The following is a 17,839-nucleotide window of genomic DNA, read 5'->3' on the forward strand; positions in this document are numbered from 1 at the left end:
GATCTTATTTGTAACGTATCTCGATGCTATAAATATCGAGTTATTTTGAATATAACTCGGTAATAATTTAATCGAGTTACGTTGACTGGCTTCCCGAACCAGCCCAGGTATTTGGACTGGTCCAGAGGCAGTCCAAGAGGAATCTAAGGGTGCACAATGGTCTTCAACGTAACTCGGTACCCTATAAATCGAGTTATGTTGAACGTAACTCGGATCTAGAGAAATCGAGTAACCCAGATACTTGACAATTGAATATGGATACAGTCGTAGGGGATGGAAAATGGACTGCTACGTAACTCGTTATCTAGAAAATCGAGTTTCATTTAGTATAACCTTTCTTCTTGTAGTTTTGCTTTCGACTTGTACTGTTCACACCCATTCAGTATCGTGCTTATTCATAGTAAAAGTGGACCTGCTGACAACCATGCTGTGAACAACAAGTCATCCATACAAATCATAACCAACCACATCCATCAGTAACATTCCCCCATTTGCATTACGCGAATAAAAAAATCATCCATATATACAAGCTTATTTGTAAGTAAAGACATACTATGCATTTAAATCAGTTGATGTACAAAAATAAAAAGTTCCATTTCTGCATTTTAAACATTCTTCACAATTCTAAGTTGAAACTTGGACAGCATCCGCCAACAATGGTTTTAGGCAAACATGGAGTCATAGCATTTGAGTGACACCTTCTTTTTGTTCTTTTCAGAAGTTGCCTCCTTTCTGAGGAGTAGGCAACACAGAAATTAGTATACAACCCATGGTAATTAATAAATTGAATTGACAAATATAGAAGAGCATTCAGGCTTGCCTGCTTAAATGAGGAGCATCTACAGTTACACCTTGGCAACAATTACAAATCTGCAGCAAAACATATACAATTAGGGAAATAGAGACCTCATGAATACTAGAATATGTACACGACAAACAATAAGATTGAAAGAACACCAAAACTGGGACAAAAGACTTGGAATGGTAATATGTAGGAGTTAAGACTAACTGCAACTACTTGAAGAAGTAATCACAAGATTGCCCAAAGTGGAGCTACATTTGATACAATGGTATTACTATCATGGTTCCGATCTACAAATTACTGCCCACATCTTAATTATAACTCATATAATGTAATATCTAAACATGTAAAGAAGAATAACTTATGTAATCCATGTTGTTAGTATGATTTGTAATTGTTACCTGCTACATAGCACCATGGCTTGTTGAAGCCACATTTCGAGTTGGACATGTACGACGGTTATGACCCTCTTGGCGACACAACCCACACTTCAACTTTGGTCCATTCTCAATCCACAATGAGGTTGGCAACTCCCTATCCTCGTCATCCATCTCATTGCGGATTCTCGTGGACTTGGGCCGACCTTTCTCACGGATCAACCGCTGGTTTGGCATCACGGTTCTCTTTTCTGCTGGCTCCGGCCATTCTAACCTATCTTTTAGTGGTTGGAATATAGGCTCATAGCTGTGATACCGTTCTTCAAGGCGGTAGAAATGATCCATATACTCAGTGGCATCATGGTTGTGTTTGGCACAAACTGCTATCAAGTGGGAACAAGGGATCTTGTTTGCTTCCCATTTGCCGCACGTGCATGTCATGTCTATGAGGGAAACCCTATGGGTGTGATCTCCCCCGCCAGTGTTCAACAATGAAGACTGTGTCTCCACTGTATATAACCGTTGTTGCGCACTCATCCTTCTAACAATATGGAGCTTCGCCTTCTCTTGATTTTCCTCGAACTTGTCATAGGCATATTTGCACCACACTTGCCCCTCTTCCAACTTCTCTAGGGTTTTGTTTCGACGTTCGTCAAAGTATGAGTTCACCTTGTAAAATGTAAACTTCACCATTGCAGTTATGGGCAAGCTACGTGCGCCCTTAAGTACCCCATTGAAGCACTCTGACAGGTTGGTTGTCATTGCCCCATATCGGTGCCCATGGTCATGTACAAGTGTCCACTTTTCTTGATTTACCTCCTTAAGATAGTCGTACGCAGCCGGGTTGACATTCTTGATGCAATCCATGGTGTTCTCAAACTTCCTAACTTGATTCGCAGTTGCTGCATTCCATACCAAGTTCTTCAACGGCACACTATTGAAGTTAGTGTTAACATTGCTTACTAAATGGCGGAGGCAATACCGGTGATGGGTTAACGGCGGTTGCAAGTAGCCCCTAGTGGTGTCATCGAAGCATGATTGTATCCCACGATGCCTGTTGGATATTATACACAAATTGGTGCGGTCTGTAACATAGGTCAACAGGCATGCCAAGAACCATCCCCATGTCTCCGTGCTCTCGCTTTCGACAATGGCAAATGCGAGTGGATAAACCTCGTTGTTACCATCTGTTGCCATTGCTATCAACAGCTTTCCTTTGTACTTGCCATAAAGGTGCGTTGCATCTATGCTTATCACCGGCCTGCAATGCCTAAACCCTCTAATACACGGACTGAAAGCCCAAAACGCGGAGTTGAATATACAAGTCCCCGGGACATGGGGGTCACACTTTAATGTGGTCACAGTATCCGGATCTGCATCAGACAATGCAGCTAGAAATCGTGGCAATTCTGCGTACGACTCGTCAAAATCCCCGTAAATACGTGCAACTGCCTTCTGTTTGGCTTCCCAAACCTTGTACATAGTTACATCATGCCCATACCTTGCATGCAACATACTACGCAAGTCCCTTACCTTTCGGGTTAGGTCTTCCCGTACATACTTCTCAAGTGCAATGGAGATGAACTTTGAATCCATCATCCGCCCATCAGTTGGTAGCTGGAGGGATGAGCAACTATGAGGACCCTTACATGTACTAATAACCCACATCCCGTGCTTCTTGCTGCAATTGGCCCGAATTGACCACAGACATGCCTCATTCTTACACCGCACTACCAGCCTATTGGTGTCAGACTTGATGACCTTGTATTGCTTATTATGCTCCACAGAGTAGAGGGTCAACACATATTGAACAGAGGCTTTATTCTTGAATAGCATCCCCCTTGCTGGGTGGTCATCTTTATGCCAACTTGTAAGATGTCCTGTACCCAATGCAGGTGATGGGTCATTAATATTGTCCCATGTGTTTGATGTGAACCATTCTGGGATAGGAACTGTTGTAAGGCAATCCTCCTCGTTATTTTCGATCAGTGGTACATCTAAGACCTCCGCGTTGTCCACTGGTCCATCAGTATCAATGAACTCTTCATACACATCTCGGCTGCCATCAATATCAATTCCCCCGTCCATATCAGCTTGGACATGCTCATATGTGTGAGTAGACCCTCCCACATCATGTGTATTGGTGGCGCCCACCACTTCGGTGTTGTCCAAATGATCAACCGCACTACATGGTTCATTATTGTAGGGGAAAGGCGTGGCATAGGCAAAGGGAGGATGCACGTCAACCGACAATGAGTGTGGCTCTTCCACCCCACTGGCATGTTGTGAACTTGCACTACCATGGAACCCAACAGCCTCAACAGTTACATACAAGTCGGACGCTATGAACTGGGGGGTCCGCTTAATCACTGCCCACATCATGTCCACGTCAGCATTGCAACCCAACGGATTTGAGTTGTAGACAACCTGAGTACTCACAAGTATCTGGGGGGCACGGTACACAATGGATATCTTATGTGACTCCTTGTCCAACCGTAGAGCTTCCATTATCTTCCGGTGCATTTTTCTCAAGTGTGTTCCCCATTTCAACTCAATGAACTTCTGCTTCACTGACTCGCCTTTATAGGACAGCCCATGCAAGTCATGGAAATATTGTTCCCCATCATAGTAAACGTAGAAGCAGTGACGACCCATGCCAGACCTGGATAAGGACAATTAATTGTGGTTATCATGCAGAAGATAGGGGGTTATGTTAATGCAACAGTAATTAATCTTTTACAGATGCACTATGATGCTATCCTAATTATAGGTGTACACACTTGATTCGTTTGGACACAAACATTGGCCTTTTAGGGGAGACATGCCACAACAAAGAATCAGGGTGTTTGTAATATCGCTTGGTAAGGATGCAATATGGAGTAGGAAAATGCAAACATGGTCAGTAAAACTTGTTCACCTCGCAGGCTTTCTTTTTCAGAACCCACACAGTAAAGACTTTCAGAACTGAAAGAGCCATACAATTTAAACCTCAGTATACATTACACAGCATTGTTAATATGTATGAATGAATGCATATGTCATCATATTAATTCACCGTACAATGTTTGTTTATATATATGTTTATTTAGAATGATTATATACATATTTCCCAAAAGAATTCTCAAAAATAATTATTATATACATTACTATATAAAACTCGACATATTTAGGAACAATATGTATACAATGTCACTATCACACACACACACACACACATAAGATTATTCTCACATAAGTCATAATAGTACTGTTATCTAATTAATCGTTTCTTGGACAATTTTTTCCAGGATTTTCAATGTATTAACAGTTTTTGCAATTCCTAACAAAATGTTTCAAAAAATTGGTGCCCTAAGCACATACATTATATGTAAACATACCTATACATGTGTGTGTGTATATATATATATATATACATGTGATCATATATGGGTAGGTAGCTTTGTTTATATTTACATATATTTGCATATACATAGGGACATACATGTATATATATATATATATATGTGTGTGTGTGTGTATGTGTGTGTATATATATATACATATATTTGGGAATGCCACATATACATCTTATGATATGGGTAAGTACGTTTGTCTATATATACATATATCTATACATACATACATTTATGTATATATATACACACACATAATGTCAGAATGGTTGTAGAAAGCAATCCAAATTATAAGTTGTAATGTAAGTCAATCCATTTATAAGTAGTTATGTAAGTGAATATATACCTGTCAGAGAAGATATGCCAGAACAAAGAAGAAGGGGACCACAGCAACAGCATGCCTGGTGAGGATGCAATAATGACAAGGAAAATGGCAGAAGAGTTAGCAAACTTTGTTCACCTCATAGGCTTTCTTTTTCAGAGACCAGACAGTGAAGGTTTTCAACACAGATAGAGCCAGACACGTGCATGGATTCTGAAATGTGGGGAGGGGGACAACATGACTCGATATTAAGGAAATCGATTTTATATAAAACTCGATACCACATAAATCGAGTTACTGTTGACAAGACTATTGAAATGACGGAGTTTCAGAAACTCGGTTAATAAGAAGTCGAGTTATATGTAACTCCGCATGCTATAACTCGATTTATATAGAATCGAGTTTTAGCCCCATTTCCTCTACAAAAGCCCACTTCACACGTTAGAAGGTGCAACCACATTCTAGTGCAAAGAATTCCCACCATTGCGTTTTTGTAGAGCAGGATGGGACGAACCTATGTTGTGTTTAACGGTCGTGTTCCAGGCATATACGACAGTTGGGTAGATGCGAGTAGACAAGTTCATAAATTCCCAAATGCCAATCACAAATCATATAAAGATCGAAGGGAAGCCGAAGCTGCATACATGGAGTATTTGCATGGTAATGGTATGGGCGTGCATGGTGGTGCGTCTACATCGTCGGAAACTCCAAACATATCAACCTCAACTCCACATAGCACTTCTCAAAGCGAAGGAACCAACTATGGCAATGGAGACATTAGGCACACTTTGTTAAGGTATCAGTTGGAAGTTGCCATTGAGGAGCGTGACCACGCAAGGAGGATCGCAACGTTGAGTGCAAACATGTTGAATGAAGTGGTGGCTCATGTTGTGGGGGATGATGAAGTTGATGCACCCACGAGACAACGTACGGATGCATGAATGCAAAAGTACGACTTCTTGTTGTGGTATTTAGTAAGATATGTGTATACTTCCAAGTACCATCTGTTGTCATGTGTGCTTTAAGTAGAAGTGTCATCGTTTTCCAATTGTTTCACTAGCAGATATGTATATATAGAAAAATAACCTTATTATTTTTGTTTTTGGACTACTTTGGTCTTATTCGGTCCATTATATCTACTTTGGTCTTATTCGGTCCACTGTGGTTTCTAGGAAAATCGGTGTACTACATTCTATTTACTCTATTTGATCCTATTCAGTCAACTTTGGTCGTACCCCGTCTATTTGATTCACTGCAGTCCATTATTGTGTAGTTACAAAATACTAGATCAGCCTATACACAATGAGCCACGATTAACGAATGTACATGACGTAAAAAACAACAATGAATTGCATAACCTCTACATGAACGATTTGGAAATCCTCCTCGTTGGAGGATTCACTGCAATCCATACCAATCAAAGAAAATTCAAAGTTTAAAAAAGATAGGATTGGAATTATTCATACATGATAAATCGTCCAACATTAGAAAATTATCTAAATTCTTCAAGTCAATTCTGAAAATTTTAATAGCCACAATATAGGAAGTCCAGAACAAAATGACCATGAATAAAAATTGACACCAACCAACTAAAAAAACAAATAACACAGCTATATAAAGGTTCTTGAATCCCAAACATAGTAAATAAAACCCTAAAATTATGATGTACCTTGTAATATTATTCTGAATTAGAAAAAAAAATGAACACTTAAAATTTAAAAGTTACGTAAAAAGACTCGCATTACATGGAATACTACAGGTTTCAATAAATACATTACTATATCTTCCCTCTAGCTAGCTCCATTGGACAAAACAGGTTCATCTCTATGAGAGTGGTCTTGCCACTGCCAATTCTGCCAACAATACGTATTTTGTGCCCTTCCTCAAATGTGCAACTGATCCCCCTCAGAACAAGTGCATCAGCCTATATTTGATCTGTTCAGGAAACAATGATATATAAAGCCATATTATAAAGCCAAGTTTGAAGCAAATAACACAACTCTCAATCATGTGAAGATAAATACAAAACCAGTCAGATTGGTAATGAATGCCAAAGCATTAGTCCGCTTATTTAGAATGATTATATACATATTTCCCAAAAGAATTCTCAAAAATAATTATTATATACATTACTATATAAAACTCGACATATTTAGGAACAATATGTATACAATGTCACTATCACAATGTCCGGAAGAGCAACTTCAAATCAAGAATCAATCTCACTTCCGTCAAAAGTGCAAGCACTCCTTTCCCATCAAATACTCCACAGGAGACAAAGAGGGATCATCATGTCTAAATTTTTTAGCAATCAAACCATGTAAAGCACTAAACATATGAGGATTACCCATGTCAACAGTTTGGTCAATTAATGCCAACTTATAGATCAGAAGTCTTATTAAATGCTTCTTCCACTTCTAACTTACAGGAAGCTCAAAGAAAATATGTTTGATGATCACCAAACAGACATGTAAGAAGAAAATTTTACAGCATCGTTAGTTTGCAAAATCTACAATTATTTTCATTCCCACATGATTTCAACACATTGCAGATAAGGATATATATATATATATATATATATAAAAGCACAATGAAGGCAAATAAATGGAAAAAATACCTGTATGCCCAACAAAAGTATGTGTACATTTGCTTCCTCTCCAAAGTTTTAAAGTTGTATCAGTTGAACCTAAAATCGTGGTAGCATAAAAATGAACCCCATAAGTTCATAGTGAAAGACATAGTTGGATCTATGCATTCCAATCTGATGTAACCAGTTCCAACTACCAACAAAATCTAAAACAATATCTAGCAGAACAGTCATCTACTGAATCATATTATACCTGTAACAAGCTCGCCTGAAGGCAGCTTTATGAGTGCTTGGATTGCTGCCTTATGAGCCTCCCAGGATTCTGAAGGTTGGCCACTTCTCCAACGTCTTAATGTGCTGTGGTGAAGGAGACATTAGATAGTAACCGAAAATTATTGAGAAAAAATGCATATACCTTTGTAAGCATAGATAATAATTCAAACCCAAAAAATGGCAATACACAAACAATAAAAGTAACATTCAAACAGTATGCAAATTTTTCATTAACGCCTCCATCATTTCATTAAAGCAAATGATGGACAAGATTTGATTCATTGGCCAATGACACACACAACATATATATATATATATATATACTGAAAATCATAAAATAAGAAGGCTAATCGATGAAAAAATCAATAATCAATTAAATGTTTCTCATTGGGTTCCCAATTTGCTACCAAAATGAAAAGGTAATATATACAATGATAAATAACAATTACAAACCCCAAGAAGTGAAAGGAACAAAACATGCAGACATAACTAAGATTTTTGCCGTTTTCAGCTTTGGGTAAGTTATATTGTGAGCTGCTCTAGAACTCAGAAAAAAGAAATATAAATTATATTTTTATCTGTTCCTACTAACGAACTTGTAATCAAATGTACACAGCTCTAATCATTCTAGAGAGGAGGGGATTTAAAGGAGATTAAAAATAAGAAAATGGGAAGGAGGATGTACCAATCTAGGAATTGTAGGGAAGGCGAATCAGAAAATTAGGAGAGAGACACATACCTAGCCAAGCATTGTAGAGACTCGGATAAATGATTTGCTACAAAGGAGTTGGTTCTACCATTGATCCGCATAAACTTCGTCATCAAACTCTTTTACAGAAAGTATCAAATCACTTCTTCTTGCTTATCAACAATACCACACATTTGTTTCTCACAAAAATAACAAAAATAAAAAAACAAATTACTCTCTTACAACCCACTTTACTGTAGCTAACAACATACAAAAACACAAGAAAGTTTGGCTTGAAATGAAAACCAATCCAGACATTTGTCAAATTGCAATCAAAACTCCAAGTGCAGAAAAACTTCCTAATACATCAATAAATACAATACGCCTTATGGGTTTTCTCCAAAATATCAATTTCTTGACAACAAACACATTGACAGCCAGTATTCTCCCCAAGCAATGATCCAGAAATAGATGCACAGCCACCAAGATTCTCCCCAATTAGTAGAACATTTTGCATGCTTATTCCAGTCACCTATACACATGAAGAATAAGCACACAAGGACAATCCAGCTTAATGGCCTTTTCGTGTCCACCATTGCAGTTAGGTCTAAAAAAAAAATACGACTTTCGAAGAAAAGTGAAACGTAACTATGCAGTCACCTATAGGCAGGAAGTATAAGCATACACTAAGGCATTTAATGATGTTTTCGTTTCCGCCCATATGCCCTGACAGGTCTAATCTTACCTGTTTCATCAGACACAATAGCATAATTAAATTAACATAATCAATCAAATGCACAGTACAAGTAGCTCAAGAAGATGGGAAGTGTAGAAGAAGTACATACCATCACCGGTCCCGCAATCGGGAGCATGCGCACTCGGGCGTCGCGATCTCCGCAAAGCCTCCACCGGCTCAATGTCCTCAGCCGGTATCTGCTCAATCTGTACAGCCTCTCCGTGGGGGGTTTGAGATGGAGCTGACATGGTGGGGTCCACATGCACTAGAGGTGGGGTGGGCATGCCTGGTGTGGGGACAAATATGCATCCACCATCATGGGCAGATCCACTGAAAACTGGGGGTGACATACGAGGAGGGCCCTCAAAGTCCGTGCTAGCACCATGGGATGTAGTGTGGGCTGGAACAGTGCCCTGATGATCGACGGTATGGGATGGCCCAGCACCATCGCCAGGCGTGCATCGCGGAGTCCTGCCGTCGTCATCAGACAGTACCCAATCAGTGCCAAGCCATGCCTCTTCTACACCCTCCTCATTCCTTTCCTCGTAGATGGGAGCCGACTCGGTCGTACGGCTGCGACCAGCTTGACCACCTCCACGATGTCCACCCCCACGAGACCCACCACGTTGCCCGCCACGAACTGGGGCCTGTGTATCAATGTCAACTGCTTCTGCAAGCGCATTCGCCAATTTAAGTCGGCCTAGCTCCTCCACAAGCTCTAGTGTAAATGTAAGGTCAATGTGCATGTCAGAACCTTCATCGCACCTCGGTATAGACCTAATCATCGTCCGAACCTACAAAACAAGGGCGTCATAAAAGCAAGAACGCAAGTATGATGCAAAACTTGGATAAATCTGTTCCAAAATCAAAAGAAAAAGTAGCAAACATAGCTAATGAAATCCTTATATTACTTATAATTATGAAGCATCTTTAAAAAGACAGTGTATAAAAATAGGGGTTGGCCCCCCCTGTGCAAAATTTTATAGTTCCAACCCAACACTCAGGAATTTTCAGTTTCCTGTTATGTATATCGCTATGCAATCTAAACATTGAGATAATACTCCTAAAAAACACGTATAGTTGGTTGTACATAAGTTCAATCTTAGCATAAGTAAAAATATCAGAATTTCACTTCTGTATCTAGGCTTCACCAGATTTACAACTCCATTAATATCACATTGCAATCAGGACACATATTTTGAAGTTATTATTTCCTAACGTACACGCCCAAATCAAATGAATTGAAAATATCAAACGCAAGCTTCAAGTTTCACTTAAGGGAAGTACCAAAAACTTAGAACATATATCATACTTGAATCTAGTATAAATGCACATCTCCTTGCTGCATACTTGCAAGATTTTAAATGACCTTTAAGCTGTTGGGAATTGCATTCTACCAACAGTTTAGTAAGGGACTTCCCAATCCTAGAGGTAATATCTATCAAGGAATATGTAATACATTAATCAGTCCTGGAGGAAAGGCTATCTAAACTATCATGAAATGTGAATTTATCACTACTACACAGAGTTGCACCGTCCATTTTAAAGTACAAGCCAACCAAAAACAAAAAAAAAAAAAATAAACAAAAAATAAAATAAAATACAATAAAACCCAACCCAACCCACCCTTTTTAAAAGTTGAATGTAATTATATGAACAAAGGTGTGGTCATCATTAGTCATTACCCATTAACCATTCCTCATGCAAACAAATTGGATCAAGACAAATTAAGTTTGTTATGAACAACTTAAATCATGCAGTATTTTGACTTTAAAACATAATGACATGTCATGCAGTATTTTTTGACTTTAAAACAAAATGACAGAGAAAGCTGCTGAGGATATTTAATCCAACAATGGTTTCATCCATAAAATAGGAATTGTTGCCTCACCATGAGTTCCCAATACGCAGACTCTGGTGTTATGTACCGCCTTATGTGGCGATTGTACCACATCATGTACTCAACGAGATACGTATCATCATCGTCTAGGAGATCGGACCCGCGAACTACATTCACTCGGTTGGCCCATTGCCAAATAAAGGGATCATGTTCTACCTCCCAGTTCTTCTCTTATTTACCCTGAAGGGATATCTTGTGAAGGGTAGTCGACGTATCCACGACACTTGGAACTGGTTGCTTCATCCCAAACTGATGGAGGACTCGCTCAGGATGATGCCACTCCACTATCCAAAAGAATATCAACGGCACCTCGGCCCTCCAAATATGCTGCCCAGCAGTGCAATACGCAGGTAGGGAGCCTAGCGTATGCGTGTACGGCCCCCATACAATCTGCATGAGTAGATTATGTTTGTGATAGTGAGACATCATACTAATTTAACATTATGTTTATGATATGTAATATGCAAAGCATGGAATCTTCTGTCTGCTTCTAGTCGTACACAAAATCTTCAGGGATTATTGGGCAGAAAGTAAAAGAACAACAAAATTGACCTGCAAAAAATATTAAAAGATCTAGGTTGTTCATGTCCACCATTTTCAGCCCCATGTTCATATGCGGGACAGGGTTCAAAGCTAACTGACACCATCAAATACTAGGGTTTTTAATCTGAACCAAACTTAGAGGAGGGTACTAGAGCATCCTTATGGCTGTAAGATGAATCCAAGTTGATGATTTCGCAAAATCTTTTTATCGTAATAGAAATATTGTGCTACATTAATTGCATTAGTCATTAACAATGTTTCAATGAATGAGAACAAAATGACTATTATAAGGTCTACTGAAGACATTGCATTTCAAGTAGCACTTTATATTGTAAGAAATGGAAGCTATGTAAATTATTACATGGTATAATCCTCATCAAATACTGTTACTATATTTCTATGTAAATATATATTTCTTATAAATTTTAGTGTTGGAAATTACGTAAGCCTTTTACTTATCTCAAACTAATCATGTCAATGTCTAAAATTACATTCCTCTTGAAGAATATGGTGAGCAGCATACTTTGCACGCTTCTAAAATTATATGAATAAAGTACTCGTTAATAATCCATAGCTTTTAATAATTTTAGGACTATTAAGGCAGCTAAAGTGGGGACAACTTAAGGAGTTGCATGCTGCAATTAAATTGTGCTCTCCAACTTTGATGCAAGGAGCACGAACTAACTTTTCATTTACGTCAACAACAAGAGGTAATGTGTCAAGCGTCTTTATGTTTTCTCATATATCACTAATTAACAATTATTTGTTTCTTTAAACTTAGGCCATTGTTTTCCAAGAAGACAATCGAGGCTGTGCATATTCAAAATATACCACTTGAATACGTAAATCGAAGTCAAACAGTATTCTACTAGACTGTAAAAATATAACCTTCAATTCAGCAAAGGTAATTTATAACTTACAATGTAACAATGTTTTTTGCATCACAATAACAATGTTTGTAATCCTGGATACCCCTATGTTAGAAGAAGAAATACTAAATTGTCTACTTATTAGGCAGAGCAATAACTATGGTTTTAACCTCATAACATTTTATTAATTAATTACAAGTGATTTCACAAGCTTAATTACAAACCGTACAAGCTTAAATTTTATTCGTTTAATTAAATTTGTAGCATATATTGAGACTATATGCAAAAACAACCGACTAAAGTAGAGCGTGATAGTAATCTGGTGCAATTGTACATATGAAACTTCTAGCCAAGAGAGTTCGATCGTACCTATGAAACTTATATCTATGCCCAAATGGAGCTCACACACTAAAACCACCTGCAGCACCAGTGGCACCAATGAATTGTAAAGAGCTTAGATTCACATTGACTACCTATGAAAACACCATCAACTAGAATATCCCAAACGGATGTTTAGATAACATAAAAGTTTATATTAACCTTAGATGGTCACTTAATACTAAATATTGCTATGTTCTGTCACAGGGGCAGTGAAATGCATAAACTCCAAACATTAGTAAGTTTTTGAAGGCAAAGCAACAATTGAGACTATCTTCGATGCTCACTCTGGCATCCTAAACAACCCCAAATCTCACAAAGGGTTTAACCTATACCCTGGACTCTCGAGTTCCTAGTGGGGGGGGCACTAATGGCTTTGTATTTTCGAAATTTCACAGTGTGGACCCAAGCAATGACAACCATCCAGCATTGGACAAGGACAAGCTATGGCAATGGCTTAGCCTATGGTCACTCTATGACATTCAAGGCAGAGTAACTCCATCCTTCAGTTTGCTTAATTTCAAATTTCAATGAAAGCCAGAGAAGTGATCATGTGTTTTACGGGCCAATGATCAATAATGTCATCATTCTTTCAGGTTTCTGTACTTAGGCCAAAAATGCAAATTGGGATTATATTTTTGCTCTCATGTCATGATTACACAATAATTAGATAAAATTTTCGTAGTTTAACATTTCCAGCTTTCCCAACGTTCTAAATTTAAAGAATTTTACCATTTTATGAGATTTAACAGCCAACTACATTACAACAGTGAAGAGAAGCTCTAACTCAACAAATTTAATTCAACGAAAATCTGGAATATAATTGTAGTAATATCTAAGTCAACCACCAAAACTATAGCGAATCCAGAAGGTGTGAAATATTAATAAGCTTCAACAGTTCTAAAAAATATTTCTATTTTAAAGCTTTAATATTGAAGTATAACAACTATCAAAGATTCAAACTCTCTCTAAAAGAATTATAACCAATTACATAATCCAATATGTGCGTCTTCTCTTTATTGCATCAGCTTAATGACATTTGTAACAATTGGTGGAGTTTTTGTTTTTTGGTTGCAACACAAGTTTGAACTCACTGTCTTGCACTAAACCAAGACTTCATGCTCAAACTTTTGTGCATGTTGCACATGCTTCAAACATCTTGGAAAAGGGACAATTTATTCTGTGTTTTTTTTTTGTTTTTTTTCCGGTGTAAATCACAAACGTTTCCGTACATAATGAAGAATATAGCCAAATTCTACTTTATATATATATGACTAAATTTATATATAACCCATTGATTTAACCCAACTTAACCTGAGTCATGTGAGTTGGGTTGCATTGGAAAAAACCCTTCAATCCAACCCAATTTGGAAAAAACCCTTCAATCCAACCCAATTTGGAAAAAACCCTTTGATTTAACATTCAAGAATTTTTTTCTTTTGTTTTACTTTATGTAAGGACGAGCAAGTATTCATGCAGGTGCTACAAATGGAAGTTCTAATGTGAAGTACTTCACGATGGACATTCCAATTGAGTTAAATGATGGGATGGAAATCCAAGTATCAAACAAAATGATTAGATGGTATTATGAAATCAACTCATTCCTACAACAATCCAAGAATTCAAAATAAAATAAAAATTGAGGGAAACGAAAATAAAAGCATGTGCGGTGCATTTGAGGGAAACGTGCTCGGCCCGTAGTCATAAGAATTGAGGGAAACGTGGTCATAAGAATTCAAACTAAATTAACCGAATACCTGCTCGGCCCGTACTGTAGCCAGTGACGTGCGGTACGCAGCAAGGACGTGTGTGGCATGCTCTGCGGTGCATTTTGGCCCGCTCCACCTACCAAACATGAGGTGTCGACAAATGCTCATTACTGAACCTTACATTTAACAAACTTTGCTTTTATATTTCACATCCATATACTAAGCATTGATAAGTTTCTTTCGTTTGTTAGTTTGGCATATTTTTAATTATATGAAAGAGACAAATAACGAGAACTCAATGAATGTACCTAATGGCAAGGGGCCCTAAGTGCACTGGCGGTAGAGGCGGCCTCACAACAGGGCATAATTGTGGGAACCTTGAATAGGCCCATAGCTGCACCAACAAGAGTGCTCCTCCAATCTGCATCGCATCCTTCTTCGATGCACCACAAAGTTGCCTATACAGCCAGGCCAATGCTGCACTACCCCAGCTATACCGTCTCGCATTGCTGACTGGGTTGAGCAACTGCAAAGGCAGCAGTGAGACCCGGTCCGCAGACCTGTCCATGAACAAGAGGGCCCCCATCCGTACAAGTAGGTGGTAGCGGGCATGTTGCTGCACGACTTCGTCAGCAGCGTCCGCAACTAAGGGATCGGCAAACTGTGCATCAAGCCAGGTGTATCTTATCCTCGCCCCAGCAAGGATAGACTTGTTTGAGTTTGGTATCGAGGGTGGAGGTTTATGGCCCAACAACTGTTCGCACAGCTCATTCCATATGTAGTCTGTCTTCCCAGTGACAGGCAACCCATCCACCGGAAGCCCCAGCATCACCTCCATATCTTGCAAGGTGATACCCATTTCTCCATGGGGTAAGTGGAACGTGTGCGTCTCCGGACGCCACCGCTCAACCAACGCCGTGATCAAGGCGTGGTCGACCTCCATATCAGGAACCTTGAATAAACCAGTCAACCCTGCTGCATCTATGTGTTGCATGATACGTGGATCTAACCCACCCTGTGGCAATACATATTTACGGCGTCGAACCTTTATCATGCCAGGCGCCTCCTGCACACGGACGAGTATTGTGTTAGGAGATTAAACACGAGGTAATTATAAAACAAACATGTATTAATAATACTACTACATACCTCGTCAGCGGCGCACCTCCAAAGCGGACTTGACCGATGATTCGGCTGCTGGGACAACTGGGTATCCACATCGGGTCCAGGCCGCACTCTATCTAGTGCCTGCATATCTGACATGGCAGCAAATACATTGTTAGCAATTTTCTAACAAGTAAACCACATTTAATATAAAATAAAAGCATAGATTCAGTAAGGCATTATATTTTGAGCACAAGATTTTCAACATCACTTCTTAAATAAATAAGAACTTGCCATAAAAAAAATTATTTCAGAACTATTTAAATCACTTCTTAAAGCTTAGGATAATTATTAATTAACTATTTATGAAAATATAAGTTATAACACCACTCGATTTGCCAAAACCCCTAATCAAAACCCCAAGCACATTTAAACTCATTAATGAGAAAATCAACGAAATTCTCATCTTCATTAGTAAATTTACTACTTCCTTAAGTTTCAACAAAATAATCAAAATCCCACACAAAACGCAACCTAACATTAACCAACATCAGAAAATATTTCAGAGGGAGAGGACCGTACCTGTAATCAGCGGCGGCGGGAACCAACGACGACTGATGGAGACTCGAGGAAGAGTGGGGAAGCCTGATCGCAAAGCAAGAGAGACAGAGTGTGGAGAGAGAGTGATGGCAGAGAGCGAGGGAAAGAGAGTGTACAGGGAGAGCGAGTGACTGAATAGCGTTGTGAGACGTTAGGGTCCTATTGATTCAAACCTCTGAAAATAACTCGATTTCCAGTTTCCCGAGTTATGACCGTCTACACAAACATTTTTTTATTGGAAAAAATTCGAAGTGTCAGACTAACTCGACTATACAAATATCGAGTTATTCATTAAAACTCGAATTCTCTATTGTCGAGTTACAAAACAGGGGCAGTTCCCTATTTAGTTTCAGAAAGAGGGCAAACGTATGTTTAATTTCCGAAAAAAGGGTAATTGCCCATTTTCTCCCAATCATTGTTAGTGTTTATAAAATATTTATAGACTCACTCACATTCACACACTATTCACAAGTAAAAAAGAGAGAAGAGAAGAGCTCTTTTAGTTAACTATTTCACTTCACTTCACTTACTTTATTTATTTTTTATTTATTTATAATTTAAGTGGATGTATGGATGCCTCTATATAATATACATACATACATACATACATACATACATATACATATACATATACATATACATACATAGACACACACACACATATATATATATATATATATTAGCATTGAAGTCTTCATGACATTTATTAGGCCATATGTGAAAACTTATAATTTTGCAATTTGTGATGCACCAGCTTATAAAATAAATTTCTACGAAAAGATGTAAGAGCATTTGTAGCAGTGGAGCTAAATAGCTATAATGCTATTTTAGCTCCACCAAAATACCAAATAGGGTCACTCAGCAAAGGAGCCAAAGCAATAATTTTTAGCTGAACTGCTACAGTGCACATCTATAGATAGATGTGCACTGTAGTAGTCATCTAAAAAAAAAAAAAAAATTTATTAAGCCCTCCCGATTAAAATAATGCTTGGCTGTTTATTTTTTTTCATTCTTTTTATTCTTCATCTTATCGTCCTCTCTCTCATCACTCTCAAGCTCCCATCTCTCCATCTCACCTCTCTGAAACCATCCAGTTCACTCTCACCATCTCACCATCTCACTCTCACCACCTCATCACTTTCAAGCTGATCGATGCCGTCCCAGCCGAAGCTCGACCCATTGCCGTCCCAACTGAAGCTCTACCCACCGCCATTCCAGCCGAAGCTCGACCCACCGTCGTCCCAGCCGCTGATCTCAGACCGAGCCGTCCCAGCTACCCATCTCTCTCAGACCTCGCCGTCCCAGCCGATCCACATCAGGTCAGTGAATTTTTTCATCTTTTTTTTTTTTTTTTGATGAATTAGTGAATTTTTTTCATTTGGGTGTTCATTGTTTTGGCTTAATTTTTGTGGGTTTGTGTCATCATTTATGGTGTTATTTTATGGTGAAAAATGGTGTGTTGTCAGGTCAGTGAATTTTTTCATCTTTTTTGATGAATTAGTGAATTTTTTCATTTGAGTGTTTGTTGTTTTGGCTTAATTTTTCTGGGTTTGTGTCAT

At 38.5% G+C, this 17,839-nt stretch overlaps 2 protein-coding genes and 2 long non-coding RNA genes across 5 annotated transcripts; all 4 read right to left on the reverse strand.

Annotated features, from left to right (window-relative positions):
• Positions 1 to 6,534: 6,534 nt before the first annotated feature.
• On the reverse strand, positions 6,535 to 8,591 carry LOC115992685 (phospholipase A-2-activating protein-like). Of its 2 annotated transcripts, none has more exons than XM_031116911.1 (4): positions 8,493 to 8,591; positions 7,734 to 7,837; positions 7,511 to 7,579; positions 6,535 to 6,817 (listed from the first exon to the last, which is right to left on the reverse strand). In XM_031116911.1, the coding sequence occupies exons 1-4, from the start codon at positions 8,573 to 8,575 to the stop codon at positions 6,813 to 6,815; spliced, it is 261 nt and encodes an 86-aa protein (XP_030972771.1). In that variant the 5' UTR covers positions 8,576 to 8,591; the 3' UTR covers positions 6,535 to 6,812. The 2 variants fall into 2 exon arrangements, with proteins under 2 accessions (XP_030972771.1, XP_030972770.1); XM_031116910.1 differs by having other exon boundaries at positions 6,535 to 6,828.
• Positions 8,592 to 8,614: 23 nt separating this feature from the next.
• LOC115992686 lies at positions 8,615 to 9,317 on the reverse strand. The gene is made up of 3 exons (XR_004092612.1): positions 9,287 to 9,317; positions 9,102 to 9,186; positions 8,615 to 8,973 (listed from the first exon to the last, which is right to left on the reverse strand). It is a non-coding gene; the product is annotated as an uncharacterized LOC115992686 (long non-coding RNA).
• Positions 9,318 to 14,516: 5,199 nt separating this feature from the next.
• On the reverse strand, positions 14,517 to 15,570 carry LOC115990596 (serine/threonine-protein phosphatase 7 long form homolog). The gene is made up of 2 exons (XM_031114412.1): positions 14,885 to 15,570; positions 14,517 to 14,712 (listed from the first exon to the last, which is right to left on the reverse strand). The coding sequence occupies exons 1-2, from the start codon at positions 15,568 to 15,570 to the stop codon at positions 14,613 to 14,615; spliced, it is 786 nt and encodes a 261-aa protein (XP_030970272.1). The 3' UTR covers positions 14,517 to 14,612.
• Positions 15,571 to 15,610: 40 nt separating this feature from the next.
• On the reverse strand, positions 15,611 to 16,333 carry LOC115993139. The gene is made up of 3 exons (XR_004092782.1): positions 16,263 to 16,333; positions 15,726 to 15,832; positions 15,611 to 15,642 (listed from the first exon to the last, which is right to left on the reverse strand). It is a non-coding gene; the product is annotated as an uncharacterized LOC115993139 (long non-coding RNA).
• Between the last annotated feature and the right edge of the window lie 1,506 nt (positions 16,334 to 17,839).

This window comes from Quercus lobata, chromosome 5 (assembly GCF_001633185.2).
Source record: "Quercus lobata isolate SW786 chromosome 5, ValleyOak3.0 Primary Assembly, whole genome shotgun sequence".
Classification (NCBI taxonomy): Eukaryota; Viridiplantae; Streptophyta; class Magnoliopsida; order Fagales; family Fagaceae; genus Quercus; species Quercus lobata.